Source organism: Scatophagus argus, chromosome 18 (genome assembly GCF_020382885.2).
Source record: "Scatophagus argus isolate fScaArg1 chromosome 18, fScaArg1.pri, whole genome shotgun sequence".
In the NCBI taxonomy this organism is placed as follows: domain Eukaryota; kingdom Metazoa; phylum Chordata; class Actinopteri; family Scatophagidae; genus Scatophagus; species Scatophagus argus.
In genome coordinates this window covers 6,320,549-6,336,681 of record NC_058510.1, presented here as the reverse complement: position 1 = coordinate 6,336,681, position 16,133 = coordinate 6,320,549, and the positions used below count along the sequence as shown (strand labels likewise).

At 41.6% G+C, this 16,133-nt stretch overlaps 1 protein-coding gene across 3 annotated transcripts; it reads left to right on the top strand.

Moving 5' to 3' along the window:
- Positions 1–127: 127 nt before the first annotated feature.
- On the top strand, positions 128–15,617 carry pan3 (poly(A) specific ribonuclease subunit PAN3). 3 transcript variants are annotated; one of them, XR_006841387.1, is made up of 18 exons: positions 128–976; positions 1,941–2,062; positions 2,227–2,299; positions 2,398–2,471; positions 2,615–2,759; positions 3,026–3,243; positions 3,544–3,648; positions 3,744–3,801; positions 4,311–4,472; positions 5,086–5,202; positions 5,457–5,558; positions 6,531–6,696; positions 6,952–7,039; positions 7,177–7,316; positions 8,553–8,682; positions 9,313–9,400; positions 11,851–11,915; positions 11,999–12,070. XR_006841387.1 is itself a non-coding variant. In XM_046370834.1 (18 exons), the coding sequence occupies exons 1-18, from the start codon at positions 637–639 to the stop codon at positions 13,352–13,354; spliced, it is 2,382 nt and encodes a 793-aa protein (XP_046226790.1). In that variant the 5' UTR covers positions 141–636; the 3' UTR covers positions 13,355–15,617. The 3 variants fall into 3 exon arrangements, 2 of the variants coding, with proteins under 2 accessions (XP_046226790.1, XP_046226789.1); XM_046370834.1 differs by lacking the exon at positions 9,313–9,400 and adding an exon at positions 13,214–15,617 and having other exon boundaries at positions 141–976; positions 2,401–2,471; positions 11,999–12,137; XM_046370833.1 differs by lacking the exon at positions 9,313–9,400 and adding an exon at positions 13,214–15,617 and having other exon boundaries at positions 143–976; positions 11,999–12,137.
- Positions 15,618–16,133: the final 516 nt, after the last annotated feature.

Genomic DNA, 16,133 nt, shown 5'->3' with positions numbered 1-16,133 from the left:
CCCTTGGTTTTTATTCTGATGTACTCTCATGCATCTGTTTTTCTGCAAACTGTATTGTGGTTTTACACACATGAAGTTATTACATGTTGCAGTAATCAGCTTCGGTTGACGGAATTTAACATGCGCTCATTTAACAGTAAAATTAACTCTAATTTTAAACCAGCAGACTGAAGAGCACTCATCCTGCAAATTTGGCACGAAAGACCTCTACCCCTTTAGCTAGATTATTCCTTTGCATTCGCATTATCACAGTGCTGCAAGTTACTATTGCAGAAGGTAAGTGCTGCCAGACGCTGTACCCACAATGCAAAGCTATGCTAGCAGGTCCCTAGCTGAGCAGCCTGACTGCGAGCAAAAACAACAACAGGCTACTTTGCGAATAAGGCAGCTGCATGGATGGCGACAACGACGACCAGGATTTCACGCGTGCAATGATATTTTCGCAAACCAAAATGCATCGTAGACTTATAATGTGAGTAGAGTAGCGTCTTGCGCTTTCTTCATCGGCCGAAGTGATATTAATCCGTTCCTTTTAGGGAAAACTGTTTGCAGGCTAGCTGGCTAGCTGGCTAGCTATCTGCGTCTCTCTATGTGCGAGTGTCTTCCGGCAGCAGCGGCGGCGGCAGCAGCGGTGCCATGAACAGTGGACTCCCAGCTTCAGCTGCTGCGCTCGGGGGTGCCGGGATACCCAATGTCAAGGTGAAGTTTTGCCGATATTACGCGAAAGATAAAACCTGCTTTTATGGAGACGAGTGTCAGTTCCTGCATGAGGATCCGTCCATGGCAAGCCTGCCGCTGCACGGTGGTGGCGGCAGCCCAGTGCCGTTGTCCATGGCCGGGGGTGGCGGGACGCCAGCTGGGTATACCCTCGGTGGTTCCGCGGCGACCTGTCCGGGCGGCGGAGGGACTGGTGTGACCAAGAAGAGCGAAACATTGGGGCCTACAGGCACGTCTGTGGAGGGGCAGCTGTTAACCAGTGAGTAACAGTTACAGTCAGACGAGGCCTCACGCGGGGTGACTGACTGACTTTACTTTGGGGCCTGGGTTGGGCTTTGTTAAAATTTAGCCCGAGGATTCACTGAGGCCTCTCTAACGTTACCCCCGAACAACGTGGGTTACATTTACCTGCCAAACATTATCCTAAGCCTTCTGTATGCAGCTAACACAGACGGTGTCCTTAAGCTATATTACTGTTATCTGTGTCTTCAAGTTGTATCACTTGTGGCTGATAACAACACAATTCACGTTGTTGCAGCTTACACGGAGGAGGCCTGCTGTTTGTATGACAGCTGTGAGTGGGCAGAAATCCGCGACCAACCGAAGTTAGCTTGTATGGCTAACTCGCCAGCTAGCGTTAACTTAACTAAGCTAACTTAACGTTAACGTAAATTGACCGCTTTAATTACCTTAAGTGCGTTTGGTGTTGTCTTCATAATGGCGTTTTAAGTTTCCGCACTGTTGCCATTATTTTTTACAGTTAAACGTGGTTTATACGAACTGCACATTTGGTGTTAAGATGTACGATAAGTTTAATGTTTGCTAACATTAGCGTAGCTACACTAGCTGTTCGCGGGGCTTTGTTTTTACGTTGTGTGTGTGTCGTGTTTTCCCAACGTAAATAAGCAGCAACAAACACATGTGACTCAGAAGCTAACTACGTCCACTCGGTGTTGGAACACTTGAAAAGGGTAGTTGTTGCAAAAAAGTCTGCTATTAAATGAAATCTCTAGTGGATCTCAACCTGTGGCGGACATAAGTTGTGACTCCCTCTGCAGTTGTGGAGCTATTTACATACTTTCTAATTAGCTTTGTAATTGGCGAAGCCAACAATCGGTACTGCTGACATTAAAATGCATGTTTTACTTCCTGGAATCAGATTTAGCTGACACCAATCTCACTGCAGTTAGTATTTGCTAAAGTTTTGCTTTTGTCATCCACAGTCACAGGGATGGAGGGCGCAACCCTGAGCGATGCCAATCTTACCAACTCTTACTTCAGCAGCAGCTTTATTGGGGTTAATGGGTTTGGGAGCCCAGCTGAGTCTAAATATTCAATGATGCAGGTAAAGAAGGGAAGCTGTAGATACATAATCAGTGTAAACATACAACATGACCCAAACTTCTTTGAATATTTGTTAGTGAGGTCCCCACATGTATAGCGATAACATATTGAGATGTATGCATGCATCTTGTATAATATGTCTGTTCTCGATGCTGCTCTCTTTAGCGAATGACTACCAGCAGCAGCTCTCCCAGTCTCCTCAACGATGGTGCCAAGAACTTCAGCCACAGCTCTCATGGTAAGATTCCTATAGTTTTCTGTGGAGTATTACTCAGTACTCATGTGCCAAATATTAAAAGAACCATTGCTGAACTCCTTACCCTCTTTTGGCTTCAGCAGATCCAGTGAACTCCCCGACATCTTCACTGTTCAGTGACTTTGGTGCTCTTAGCATTTCCCAAAGGAGAAAGGTGAGCACATATGCATCCAATTCAAGAAAGCGACATAAGTTTAAACTAACTAGGATGAATTTATTGTCCATTATCGTCTTTCTTGCCTTTAACAGAAGGGTAGAATTTCATGTAACGCTACACGTTTTTCCTTGTGCCACTAGGCCCCTAACCCAGCAGCAAGTGAGTTCATCCCTAAAGGAACTCCACGTATGGCCACCATGGCTCAGTCTGCTGTCCAGGCCTTCCCCTCGCCTCTCTTCCCACATCCTGGGCTCAGCAGTTCTAGCGCTGCTGCACTGGCTCCAGGTGAGAGTTTTTAGATCATTACCAACTGAGAAATCACCCTGTTGTATTTGCTTTGCTCGACTTTTTACGTAGTTTGGTTTTGTTTTCCATCCATAGCTCTGACATTGTATAGTTGGCAAATATGGGAATTCATTCTTGTATATAGCACTTCTTTTGTACTGAAACAAAATAAGACCTTTTTGGGTTCTGTGCTCATCTCTTTTTATATTTTTGCCGCCAATGCGTGCTCTTTAATTATTTATTATAATTTTTGTCTCCGATATTAGGTATGTCTCTGTCTGCAGGATCCTCTCCTCTCCATTCCCCAAAAATTACACCGCACACCTCACCTGCTCCTCGCAGACGTAGTCACACCCCAAACCCTGCCAACTACATGGTGCCCACCACGGCATCTGACCAGGGCACTCACATAATCCAGAAGGAGACTGTAGGGGGGACCACCTACTTTTACACAGACAACACCCCGGCACCAATGGCAGGGATGGTATGTACTGCATGTAGTATCCTACTGTTTTTTTTTCTACTCTTGCAGTCTAATGTGGGGAATGCATTAGAAGTCCAACCAAACACCGAACTGCTTTCAAATTTCTGCATGTGACGGTAAATTTGATTCAGTGAACTGCCTGTTTTTCGGAAACGCTCCATATCTTAATCTTAATCATAGTCTTGATCAGAGTTTCGTTCCATAATATTCATTTGTGTAGCTACAAGCTATTCAAGTATGATCGCATTGGTTTTCATTTCTCAATAAATAGGAAGCTGTCTTTTTCTGGTTTCATTGCAGGTGTTTCCTACCTACCATATCTATCCCCCTACTGCACCCCATGTGGCTTACATGCAGCCAAAAGCCAATGCCCCGTCCTTCTTCATGGCTGATGAACTCCGACAGGTATTTCCCAATCACCCTTTTTGTTTTTCTGTGTCTCCCCTGTCTCTGACTCTGGAGGTAATGTCTGAAGTACTGTCCTCTTATTCCACCTCCAGGAGTTGATAAACAGACATCTCATAACCATGGCCCAGATTGACCACTCAGAGAACCCAGGTAAAAAGTTGACTCTGTTGTCACAACATAGGGTTGTTATTAATCCAGTACTTTTCTTTCTGTGAGGCACGCTTGCAATAAAAACATTTTACAGTTTGTGTAAGATGAGATCTATATCAGACAAAAGACCATTTTAATGCTCGTTTGTTCGTTCACAAGTAAACAAACCTATATTGCATGCCTAAACAAATGTGCTAGTCTGAAGTGGAATTGATTTCCTTATGTTGGTATGGAAAGATGTTGAAGTTAAGTGTTTGTGGTCTCTATGGGTTTTGTGCCCAATCAGCCACTTGTTTCTTTTGTCTGTCATGGAGTGGGCTACAACTGTGAACTGTCAGATTACTTTATGGTAAACATGTGTGAAACTGCATCATATAAGAAATACAATGTAGTGTTGATTTAGTTTAGTTCTGCAGTTGGTCGTAAGGGCTATGAGCCAGAGCCTGTTAAAAGGTGTTTGATCCGTTGTTGTGTTTTTTTGGTTCTGAAACTGTGTCTGTGTTTGGCAGATGTACCGTCTGAGGTGGACAGCTACCACAGCCTGTTCCCTCTCGAGCCCCTCCCTCCACCAAACCGCATGCAGAAAACCAGCAACTTCAGCTACATCACCTCCTGCTACAAGGCAGTCAACAGCAAAGATGACCTGCCCTACTGCCTGAGGAGGATACATGGTAAGAGATGAGAAATTGTTTTTCAGAGAAGCATAACCCACGTCATACACTGAGAATAGCCATTCGCAAGTTATGAAATCACACTTTTTTTTTTTAAAAGATAGCTGTGCCAAAGCAACCAGATGGCTGAGATAATTACCTGTTTTCAAAGCATTTTAAAAATATCATTATTTGTTTAAGAGTAGTCTTAGTGATTCTAGTGCAGTAATTTCTTAGATTATACTAAGAAATTATTAGATTATTCTCACCCAACCAAAGTGATGCATGTTTTTGCAAAATATAGTTGGGACAGTGGAACTAAGTCACATTATTTGTAGAATTAAAATAATCATTAATTTGAAACAGGGTTTTTTCCCTTTGGGAATAATCATTTATTTATTTGAAGACATAAACTTTAGATTTTCCACACATTGCTGTTGTGCAGAAAACCCAAACAAACTTCATTACAACATTTGTTACTGTGATTCCTCACTTCCATTCAAACAAAATGAAAGTCATGAAATTGTGTTGTGGGGCTGCTGTTACCTTCACTGAAGGTTACAGTGATTGTGTAAAATACTACTATTCATTTCAAGTTGACCACCTGTCTATTGTGTCTTTAAAATGTGTCCAGGTTTCCGCCTTGTTAACACCAAGTGCATGATGCTGGTGGACATGTGGAAGAAGATTCAACATTCAAACTCTGTAACACTGAGGGAGGTCTTCACCACAAAAGCCTTCGGAGACCACTGTAAGTGCATATTGTATGTAAATCACTTTAATATACGGGACTTGTTGGTGATTTTTCTTCTGGATTTAGTCTTCTACATCACCATTTTTGATGTTTAAGAAGATGCTAAAGTAAAGCTTGTTTCTCCAGTATTGCAATCAAACAATGTGGTGATCATTGGATGAATAGAAGTGTGTATAGCTATTTATAGACTGCTGCAGGTTGTTAAGTTTTCAGAGCCCCAACTCTTTTCCTTTTTCATCTATTTACTCTAGCCTTGGTATTCTCCTATGACTTCCATGCGGGTGCAGAAACCATGTTCAGCAGACACTTCAATGATCCAGCAGCAGACTCGTATTTTACAAAGAGGAAGTGGGGTGAGTTGTTGTTTTTTTCCTCCCTTGGTCCCTCAGATTAAAATATACCCAGCATCACCTCAGATGACTGCTTCACACATTTTTTTTTTTATTTGTTTGCTAATTAGGTCATCAGTTTAGTTCTGTGTAGGTGCCTGTTTTATGTTTGCGTTGCATGCAGTTGTGCTTTCACCCAACAGTGTTGTGTAGATATGAAACCACAGGGTTGAAGTTCAAAGGTCTAAAACGACTCTCATGGATGTCTTGAATCTTCATGCAACATTCAAGTGTTTGGAGCCTGTTGTGTCCTACTTTGACAGTTGGTATGTGTGTCTGTGCCGGAGAGACATGAGGAGTTGGAGGAAATTGTGGCTGAAACTGATCCTAGGGCAGGTGCTGTATGGCCTACCTACAGGAATGCAGACAGAGGAAGCAAAACCGTTCAGATTCTGGGCTCCCTCTGAACCTTAGCAAACAATGATAATAATCCATAATGTATGAACTGTATAGGATTACACAGGAAAACATGCTGAAAAAGACCTAAAAAGTACTGTACTGCATATTGTTTGTCCTTCTGAGAAAGAAATATATCAGCCTTCTTTTAACACCCTGTTCTCCTTTGTGGTAAGAGTTAGTGAATATTGCAAGTAAGTTCTCAACTGATGGTAAACTTGATTTCTGAGAACAGTAGGCTGAATTTCCTTGAGTTGAAGTAAATGGTCAGTTGCCAAAAATAAACTGGGACTATTTTAATTGTTAATTGTGTCATTTTTGAAAACTAATACATTTGGCTTTATGGATATTATGATAAGTATTATTCACTATTTCCAACAAATGTTATAGAGACCTTTGCTTCATGTTACTTGTTAGCAGATTAATTGATGTGGAAATGCTGTTTGACTGAATGACGTTCGACATCAGAGTTGTGACAGATAGTTTGAGGTTTAGTTCAGAGGAAAGGGCTGACCTTCAGGTTTGCTTGTCTATGTGCAGGGCAACATGAACCTCCCCCACCACGGCAACATGCAGGTCTGCTCCCTGAGTCTCTGATCTGGGCCTACATTGTCCAGCTCAGCTCGGCCCTGCGCACCATCCACACTGCCGGCCTGGCCTGCCGTGTCATGGACCCCAGCAAGATTCTTATCACTGGCAAGACCAGGTACAAACACTGTCCTCATCGTTCAGTACAAGACAATGAATGTTGATCATTGGAGACTCTTATAACCATGTTATACACAGCTGCATGAATTTCAGTTTGCACCTTGGAAAGTGTAGACATGTTTGTTAACTGAATGCATTAAAAGCAGAAGAGTATTTTGTGGTCAGGCTTCCTTTTTCAAATGTAGGAGAGTGCAGTTAGTGCAGAAATACACACAAACTGGTGATGATAATGATCTGTCTCTTATTTCTTCAGGTTACGGGTTAATTGTGTTGGGGTGTTTGATGTCTTAACTTTTGACAACAGTCAGACCAATCATCTTGCTCTAATGCCACAGTACCAGGTACTTTCTATGATGTAGTTTGTGATCAGTTTCACATGTTACAAGCTGTACAACATGGCTAATGACGAGAGCTATAGCTCATCTACTTAAAAAATATTTGTATCTCTGTGATGTGTGTATGTGTTTTTGTCATGTAGCAAGCAGACCTAGTGTCGCTGGGCAAGGTGGTGCTGGCGTTGGCGTGTAACTCCCTTGCGGGCATTCAAAGGGAGAACCTGCAGAAGGCCATGGAGCTTGTGTCCATCAACTACTCCTCAGACCTCAAGAACCTCATTCTGTAAGAAAGGGAGGGATTGGAGCATGAAGCTGCTTGTGCTGTTCATTACAGCTGTCACCTGTGAAATGTGGCATAGAATCTACTTAATATGTGGTTTGGGTCAGTCTGTTAACATTCCCGTACCCACATGATGTTGATCAAACACCTGTTGATGACAAGCAGCTTCCTTCATTTTACTTTGACCCAAGACCTTTCCCTTTCTTGCACCCTTTCTTGTTTGTTTGTGTGTGTTTATGTGTATAGAAGCATCTTTTTCTGTGGTTAAAAAAAAAAATCTGTAAAATTTGTATGCCTACACTGTTTTATCTGTGATAGGCTTATATCGAGCTCTATAAATGCCCAGTTTTACTGCTAATGCTGCTATAAATAAACAGCACAAGCCCTCTATTTAGGATTCTAATCATACATTTGGATGTAAGTACATTATTCAGCGTATTATCTGTTTTTAGCGTCAACAGTAATCAGATATACTTTATATCTGATGGTCTGTTTCCCAGAACTCAGACAGTCGAATACACCACTTACGTAGTTGATGATGGTCATCGTAGCAGCATTTGCGACTTAACTGTAGGTCAAAATTAATGCAGGTTTATCAATAGAACTGCATGACCTTTGTTGGGGAGGATCTGAGAATGTGTCTGCCGACTGAGGATATTCTGAACTTGAAGTGCAACGGTATAGTAACTTGCCGTGTTAAGTTCAGTTGCATTTGACTTTGACAGACTTTTAGATACTGTCAAGGAGTTGACTCTTCTTTTATGCCTTGACAAGATTGATGCTTTTAAAAGCTCTGAACACAGTGCGTTGTACAACCCCTGAACGTGGTTTGATCAGATCACATTTCTTATATATTTTGGCTGATTTTTATAGCCACCCAGTGATCCCAAAAAGTGAAACAAGTCCAAACAAGCTTAGATAAATCTGATTGGATATTAACATCTGCTCTTTTAAATAGGCATCCCTGTTAAGTTATGACTTCAAACTACGTCACACTTGATCACACGATGCAGTTAACATATAAGTTTGGAAGGATTTTAGATGTCAGACTTGGTCTATTTAAAAATTTGTCTCCGCAACCTTTCAGGATGTAATAGTGTTCACATTATTACCCTTTTTACTCAAGTAGAATTTAATTATCCATAAAGAGGCTGCTGTAATACTTGTGTTAGTGACGCTGCGCTGAGGTATCGAGCCCTTCCAACTCATCTGAATGCAAGTGTTTTTCTGCACGTGCAGGTATCTGCTGACTGAACAGTCTCGCCTGCGCAGTGTCAATGACATTATGCCAATGATTGGAGCTCGATTCTACACACAGCTGGATGCATCGCAGATGAGGAATGATGTCATTGAGGAGGACTTGGCCAAGGTATATGAAGAGCACTGTTTTTTTTCTTTCAGGCAGTTTTTTTGTTTTTATTTTTGAAAAAATGAGTAAAGAGAGTGAAAGAAAGCGTGCACACATAGTCAGGCTCTTTTCAGGTTGGTATTATTGGGTTGGGGCCGGAAAAGTGCGTTGGTTTGGTGAGCTAAGAGGGAAGTTGTTTGCATACAGGATGTTATATGGTATATTGTAGGCTTTGCAGTCTCGTCTTGAATTTAGTTTCCCCACATTTGAGTGTGAATGTGTGAAACAACCCACCCTCATCTCATCTTTCTTTTCATACCTTAACTTCCCCTTTACACCCTGACTCTCAGCACATCCAGCAAATAAAGTAGTTTTTTTTCTCCTCTTTGGAGAACAGCTGAAGATTAAAACAATAGCATAGAAAAATAGGATATCTGTACCTGCAGTTAGTTCCAGTGATTTGCTAATAGTAGCAGTGTTGTTTATCTGAGTGTTGGACCCAATGTGGAAGTGACTTAAAATGCAGTTAAATCAACCTCTACATGTTGGCCTCAAAATATACCATCTGCTGGCCTCAAAATATAACATCAGTTCTTTTATTTCCCTATGCGGACACCAAAAGTTTTCAATACTTTTTACTTTGTCCTGCAGTGCAGAAAACGATGAGACAGGGTGAGACAGACAGAGAGGAGCAAGAGAAAGGAGAGACAGGAGTAAAGTGTATATGAAGAGGTGAAAGGTGAGCTACAACAGTAATCTGATACGCAGTCAAAAGCATCAAGTGTTTATCATATCTATGGGTGCCCCTTTATTGCAGCTACTTCTCTACACACTAGCTGACACTCTATTAGTTTACAATTGATGTTTTGGGGCTGTTCGGTTTCAGTAATTGCATGAGACTGGATACAGAATAGATGAACTTAGAAGAAATGCTTCTTCTTGTGGACTTTCAGTAAGGAGGAAGTGTCTTCTGGAAAGTGAAAAAAAAACAAGGTGTAGCATCATATATGGACAGAAAGTCAAGTGACAGGTTTCAGTTTCTGACTGGGATGAGTGTTTGTCTTCTTTTAAAGGCGGAATTGTCACATGACTTTTTCTGACTTTTTAATATTTTTTTTTTGTTTGTTTTTCTTTTTTTTGCTCAATCTTCATTCACTAATTCCTTTTTTCTTCATGCACTCCTTCAGTCATTTGCTTGTTTGCATTTTTAATGTACCCCTATGTTTGTGTCATTTTCAATTCAATTCAATTCAGTTTATTTATATAGCGCCAATTCACAACAAAAGTTATCTCATGACACTTTCCAATTTGAGCAGGTCTAGACCAAACTCTTTAATTAAATTGTAAATAGAGCCCAACATTCCCCCTTGAGCAAGCACTTGGCGACAGTGGCGAGGAAAAACTGCCTTTTAGAAGGCAGAAACCTCGGAGCAGACCCCGGCTCAAGATGGGCGGCCATCTGCCTTGACCAGTTGGGTTGAGAGAGAGAGAGAGAGAGAGAGCGAGAGAGAGAGAGAGAGTGGGGTGTGAGAGAAGGAGCACACAAGCAGAGATGCATAGCAGCAGTAATAATAACAGAAGTATCGGAAATGTAGATAATGATAATGACAATGAAGTATACAGAAGGTATTATGGTGATTTTGATAACAATAGTAGTAACAATAATGATAGTAGCTGTACTGAGTCATAACAGATTTAAATCAGATTATGACTAAACAGTAGTAATTGCAGTAGGTTTTGAGCAGGACGACAGCGGGACCGCAGCAGGAGGGCCAGTCATGATCGATAGGAATCTGCGGGACAAGGAAGCACAAGGACTCCAGGGAAGAAGTTGAGTTAGTAATATGCATTAATGGGACATGAATGTGTGCAGAAGGAGAGGGAGAGGAAGAAAGAGCTCAGTGCGTCATGGGAGGGCCCCCAGTAGTCTAAGCCTGTAGCAGCATAACTAGGGGCCGACCTAGGCCAGCCCTAACTATAAGCTTTATCAAAGAGGAAAGTTTTTAGTCTACTCTTAAATATAGAGAGGGTGTCCGCCTCCCGGACCGAAACCGGAAGATGGTTCCATAGTAGAGGAGCTTGATAACTAAAGGCTCTGGTTCCCAATCTACTTTTGAGGACTCTAGGAACCACAAGTAGCCCTGCATTTTGGGAACGCAAAGTTCTGGTGGGATAATAGGGTACTATTAACTCTTTAAGATAGGATGGTGCCTGACCGTTCAGGGCTTTATAAGTGAGGAGGAGAATTTTAAAATCTATCCTGAATTTTACAGGTAGCCAATGTAGAGAAGCCAGAACAGGAGAAATATGATCTCTCATGCTGGTTCTTGTCAGTAGTCGTGCTGCAGTGTTCTGGATTAGCTGGAGAGTCTTTATGGATTTATTGGGGCAGCCTGATAGAAGGGAGTTACAGTAATCCAGTCTAGAGGTAATGAATGCATGGACTAATTTTTCTGCATCTTTCTGACTTTCTAATCTTTGCGATATTGTGGAGGTGAAAGAATGCAGTCTTTGAAATATTTGCTATGTGCGAGTTAAAGGACATGTCCTGGTGAAAAATAACTCCTAAATTTCTTACAGTGGAGCTTGAGGCCACGGCTAAGCCATCTGGCAATGCAGTATCACTGCATAATTTGTTTCTAAGGTGTTCGGGGCCCAGAACAATAACTTCAATTTTGTCTGAATTTAGAAGTAGGAAGTTGCTGGTCATCCAGGTTTTTATGTCTTTAAGACATGCCTGAAGCTTGACTAGCTGATTTGTTTCATCTGGTTTCATTGATAAGTACAATTGTGTGTCATCCGCATAACAGTGAAAATGTATGGAGTGTTTCCTAATAATATCACCAATGGGGAGCATAAACAGGCTGAATAATATTGGCCCAAGGACAGAACCTTCCAGTGTGTTAAGAAAATAATATTCCTTTAACTTTATAGTTAAAAGTCTGTGACTCAGCCTCACTAAATTCTACCAGCACCCTTCTGTCCAGCTGCTCGGAAAAACCTACGTTAGAGCTGCTGATGGCCAGTTTTTCTGGCGTGCCCTGGTAGATGAATCTTTACCGCAACATAACTGTTATGCATTTTCTCTGTGCACTCGTTTCATACCTGCTTCTTCGCTACCAATTGTGCAATATAATTAATAATTTAAAAAAATTCTTCTGATTCTGATTATAAATCATTTATTTGCAGGAGGTGCAGAACGGCCGTCTCTTCCGCCTGTTGGCCAAGCTGGGCACCATCAACGAGCGGCCAGAGTAAGCAGCACTTGTATAAAGATCCACCAGGATGTGACTTGTGGTTCTGTTACTACTCTGTGACCCCGTGTTCTGTGAATCAGGTTTCAGAAGGACCCAACATGGTCAGAGACGGGCGACCGCTACCTGTTGAAGCTTTTCCGGGATCACCTGTTCCACCAGGTGACAGAAGCTGGGGCTCCCTGGATCGACCTCAGCCACATTGTCTCCTGCCTCAACAAAGTCAGTGAACTCTCTTCTCTTTTCTTTTTTTGAACATGCAGAATTTGACCATGCAGATGTTGACCATTATGATGAAGTCATTAGTCAAATATGTAATATTTTACTCACATGTGAACACAATTTCCAGCCACTTACAGAAGAGAGAGGCTGTATATACTTTTAGTAATGAAGACAGTTAGATTAAGTATTTATCATATTATTGGTCCTCTTTCATCACTGACATTTGGCGTTCGGCTAGTAGAACTTGATTCGTTAATCTTGAGCTTGATTGTTGTTGCACCAAGAGGCAAAATTCACTCACATCAATCCTCTGCACTCCTGTGTAAAAAAAAAAAAAAAAAAAAAAATCCTGAATGGACGTCAGCTGCAACTTTGTTGGCGGAGGTGAACATCTGTGAGGCGGTTAATGGGGTTTAAACCCCGAAGGGGCTTCAGCAAAACCAGTGAACTTTTGGCGGACTACAGTGTTTCAAATGTAAATGTTGTCTGTCATTCTGTATTTGTTTTTTTTTTTTTAACATATGCAGTTAACATCTATACCTCCACAAGTCTTCAGTTAAACAGACATTCTTTGGATACTTGACATGTACATAACCACATAGTTCGAAAGCTGTTGAGCTCAGTCTAGCTTTAAACGCAAAAGGGCTTGACCTTGCAAATTGCCACCTGTGGTTATAATTCTGTTTGTTTTCTCTCCTCTGTTCCTCTTTCCACTATACTGTAAGCTACGTGTGAAGCTAATTCAAGCCATGACATTGTGTAGTTGATAAGCCAAATTATTTTCAGAGATGATTAATTTGCCTTTTATTTTCTTGATTAACTGTTTGGAGTGTAAATGTCAGAAAATGTTGACAACATCACACCCATTATGACATTTAAATTCCAGCTGCTTAGTTTACTGTCATGTAAGATAAAGAAAATCAGAAAATCATCACATGTAGTTGTTGGAGTAATTGGCTAATTATCTGATAGTCGTTCCTTTATTTTAGAGCTTTTTATAATCAAGCAGCTGTAGGTTATTATGTTTATTTGTTTCCACTGTTTTTGACATTTTGTATCGTCTTGTGTGCACACAGCTGGACGCGGGTGTTCCTGAGAAGATCAGCCTTGTGTCTCGGGATGAGAAAAGCGTCCTGGTTGTGACCTACTCGGACCTGAAGCGCTGCTTCGAGAGTACCTTCCAGGAGCTGCAGGCCGCAGCCTCCGGCCCTCTGTAGCGCCCTCTTCAGGCCCAGGCCGGGACTGCCCGGACCTGGAGCACACTATTGCACTACAAGGGAGGACCAGGCTCATTGAGATGACATCAGCATGGCGAAGGCAGCGGGGCAGGGCTTCGTGAACCTCAGTCACATACACTGACCCTGTCAAACCAAGAAGTCTATTTCTAAAGTGTATTTTTTTTTAGTTTTCCTAAACCCCACAGCTGAAAACGGTAAAACAAAAGGAAAAAAAGGACAACGTGGAAGCTGTGATGAACGAGTATGATGACATTTTTTTAGATTTGGGGAACAAAACGAGAAACAAACCATGAGGTTTCGAACTTTTTTCCTGCTTTTATTGTTTATTTCTACAATTGGGGTTTATTTTTCAGAAGAGGATGCACTAAGATTTTAATTTTTTTGTTAATTTTTGTTATTTTTATGAATATTTGTGAGTTGCCTACAGGGTGTACAGAGAGCTAAAGTCACACAAACTTGGACATAAATACCAGAGCAGAGTAAGAATGAAAACAATCAACAACAACAAAAAAAGAAATCCAGCTTTTCTATTGACTGTGTCTCTCTTCGGCGGGAGACCATCCCCCTTCATTGTGACGCACTAGAAGATGTGACTCGCCATTCGAGGCTTTCATTGGGACAGGATGGCACCTGTTTCATTAAATGGGCCAGCTCACTTTTGCCTTGTTTGTTGATTCCCCCTCAGAAAGGACAAACCACTTGGGTGGGTGGGAAGGGTTCTTAAAACTGGAAAAAAAAAACAAACAAAAAAAAAACCTTTGGATTTCTGACATTTTAGTTCAGGAGATTGTGGATCATCAGGCTCATGTGTGGGGACGTGGGCTAGTATGGACTGGGACTTGGGGGGTAAAATATGTTTTTTGTTGGCACTGTGGAAGGGGTGTCTTCTCCTGATGCCATCTACCAAGTGTTTGTTACATATGCAGCTACCGCCTTTGGTTAATGGACGCTATTGTGACATGAACTGCTCAAGTATGGGTCATTTTGGTTCGGCTATCCAGCACTTGGGTGTAGCGTGTGGGTGGGGCTTCTGTTGAGGTGGAGCCACAGCTGCCTCTTTGTGGAATGTCCTTATTTTGTCCCCCCTCCCGTCCTCCCCGATGTCCCCTTTCTCTCTTTTACTCTCCCCTCTCTGTTTTTATCTCATACTTCTCTTCCCCACAGGGGGTCTTGGCCCCTCGAAATTTAGGGAGGGGGAAAGACACTTTTTGTGATTTTTCTAGCTGGTTTTTCCTCTTTGCTCAGACTTTGTGCAGTAATGCATGATGGGAAATAAAAGGGCAAGTAATTTTTGCCTCAATTCAACTTTATTATTCTGTGGACCAACTCCAGCAGGGGTTTATGGAAAGGGGAAAGGGGCTGAGGGCGAAGGAGAGAATAGGATCAGGGCACCAACTGTTTTTTTTTTTGTTGTTGTTGTTATTGTTGTTTTATTTGACTTTTAAAGATCATGATATACAAACTTGCTGGAGAAAAAGCAGTGGTCGCCGTTGCGCTCACTCGAATGGCTTGGATTTCTCTCAGGATGACAAACCGCTGGAGGGGCCCAGTGATTGAATGTGTTTGGCTGTCATTGGCCGCCCCGTCCAGTCAGATAGATGAGCTACAGTGGGAGTGGGAGTGGGTGGGATTTTGTGTTGCCCTTAAGCACAGTTCATATTTGACGATTTGAATCTGACTGAATGAAATTGGTGCAACTCTGCTTCACTCAGATGCTACTGCTCTTGATACATCAGCCTTCGTCTTCTCTCACTGTAGCTTTAGCAAATTTGTTCTAACACAAGACAGGCAAAGGGTCACACGTGTTAACCAGTCAAGGTGAAAGACATAAACCAGAATGGCGTCAATTGGTGTTCATGGAGTCAATGATCTGTTCTCGGGGGCAACATACCTGCAGGGAGCCAGCTGCGTTAGATCATGTACTACTTCCTCTGTTTTAGTGAAATGAACTGACAAAAGCATATTTGGTGAATGTGGTGCTTTAGACAACCCTGAAAACACACTGAGACACACACAAAATGACCCCCAACTCGGTCGACACAATGTCAGTGCTCATATCACTGTTTTCCACGTCATAACACACACTCCAGTTAATATTAGTGATAACCACCCCACCCACCACGTGAACACACCTACAATCACCATCTTAGTATGTTTTATGCCCCTCTTGTGTTCATTGTCTCAAATTTTGCAATATTTGTGTGTACAGCAGTATTTTAATAAAGAATACCAAAACTTATAACATGTAGGATCTTGTCTTTTTTTTTTTTGCATCTGGGGACATTACAGCATTTGATGTATAACTGAAATATTTTAAAATACAAACAAATCAGTGTTAGTTTTGTTGACAAATGATATCCAGAATCCAAATTGGATTTCTGCTCTGGCAGTCATTTTTGTCTTGTTTTTATTCATTGAGGAAAATGTCAGTAGACTTTGTCATAGTTTTTGTCCTTGTGCATTAGTTTTTATTTAGTTATTGTCTGGGTTGCATCTGAAAAACAGTCGTGGAAGAAAACTGTGACGAAGATTTTTCGTCAATGAAATTAACAGCCGAAACCAAGACGATAACCAAATAAAAACTAATGCACGAGGACAAAAACTATAACAAAGTCTACTGACATTTCTACTGACGAAAATGATTGCCAGAGCTGAAATCCAATTTGGATTTTGAATATTATTCGTCAACGAAATTAACACTGAAGCAAATACAAATACAAAGTGAGATGGCCAAGATTGTCAAACGTGACCACATTTG

Excerpts from the sequence above, each read along its gene's own strand:
- pan3 (XM_046370833.1), top strand. The coding sequence starts at position 637 with ATGAACAGTGGACTCCCAGCTTCAGCTGCTGCGCTCGGGGGTGCCGGG. Across the intron at positions 977-1,940 it reads GGAGGGGCAGCTGTTAACCA|TCACAGGGATGGAGGGCGCA; the intron begins GTGAGTAACAGT and ends TGTCATCCACAG. Across the intron at positions 5,203-5,456 it reads AAAAGCCTTCGGAGACCACT|CCTTGGTATTCTCCTATGAC; the intron begins GTAAGTGCATAT and ends TATTTACTCTAG.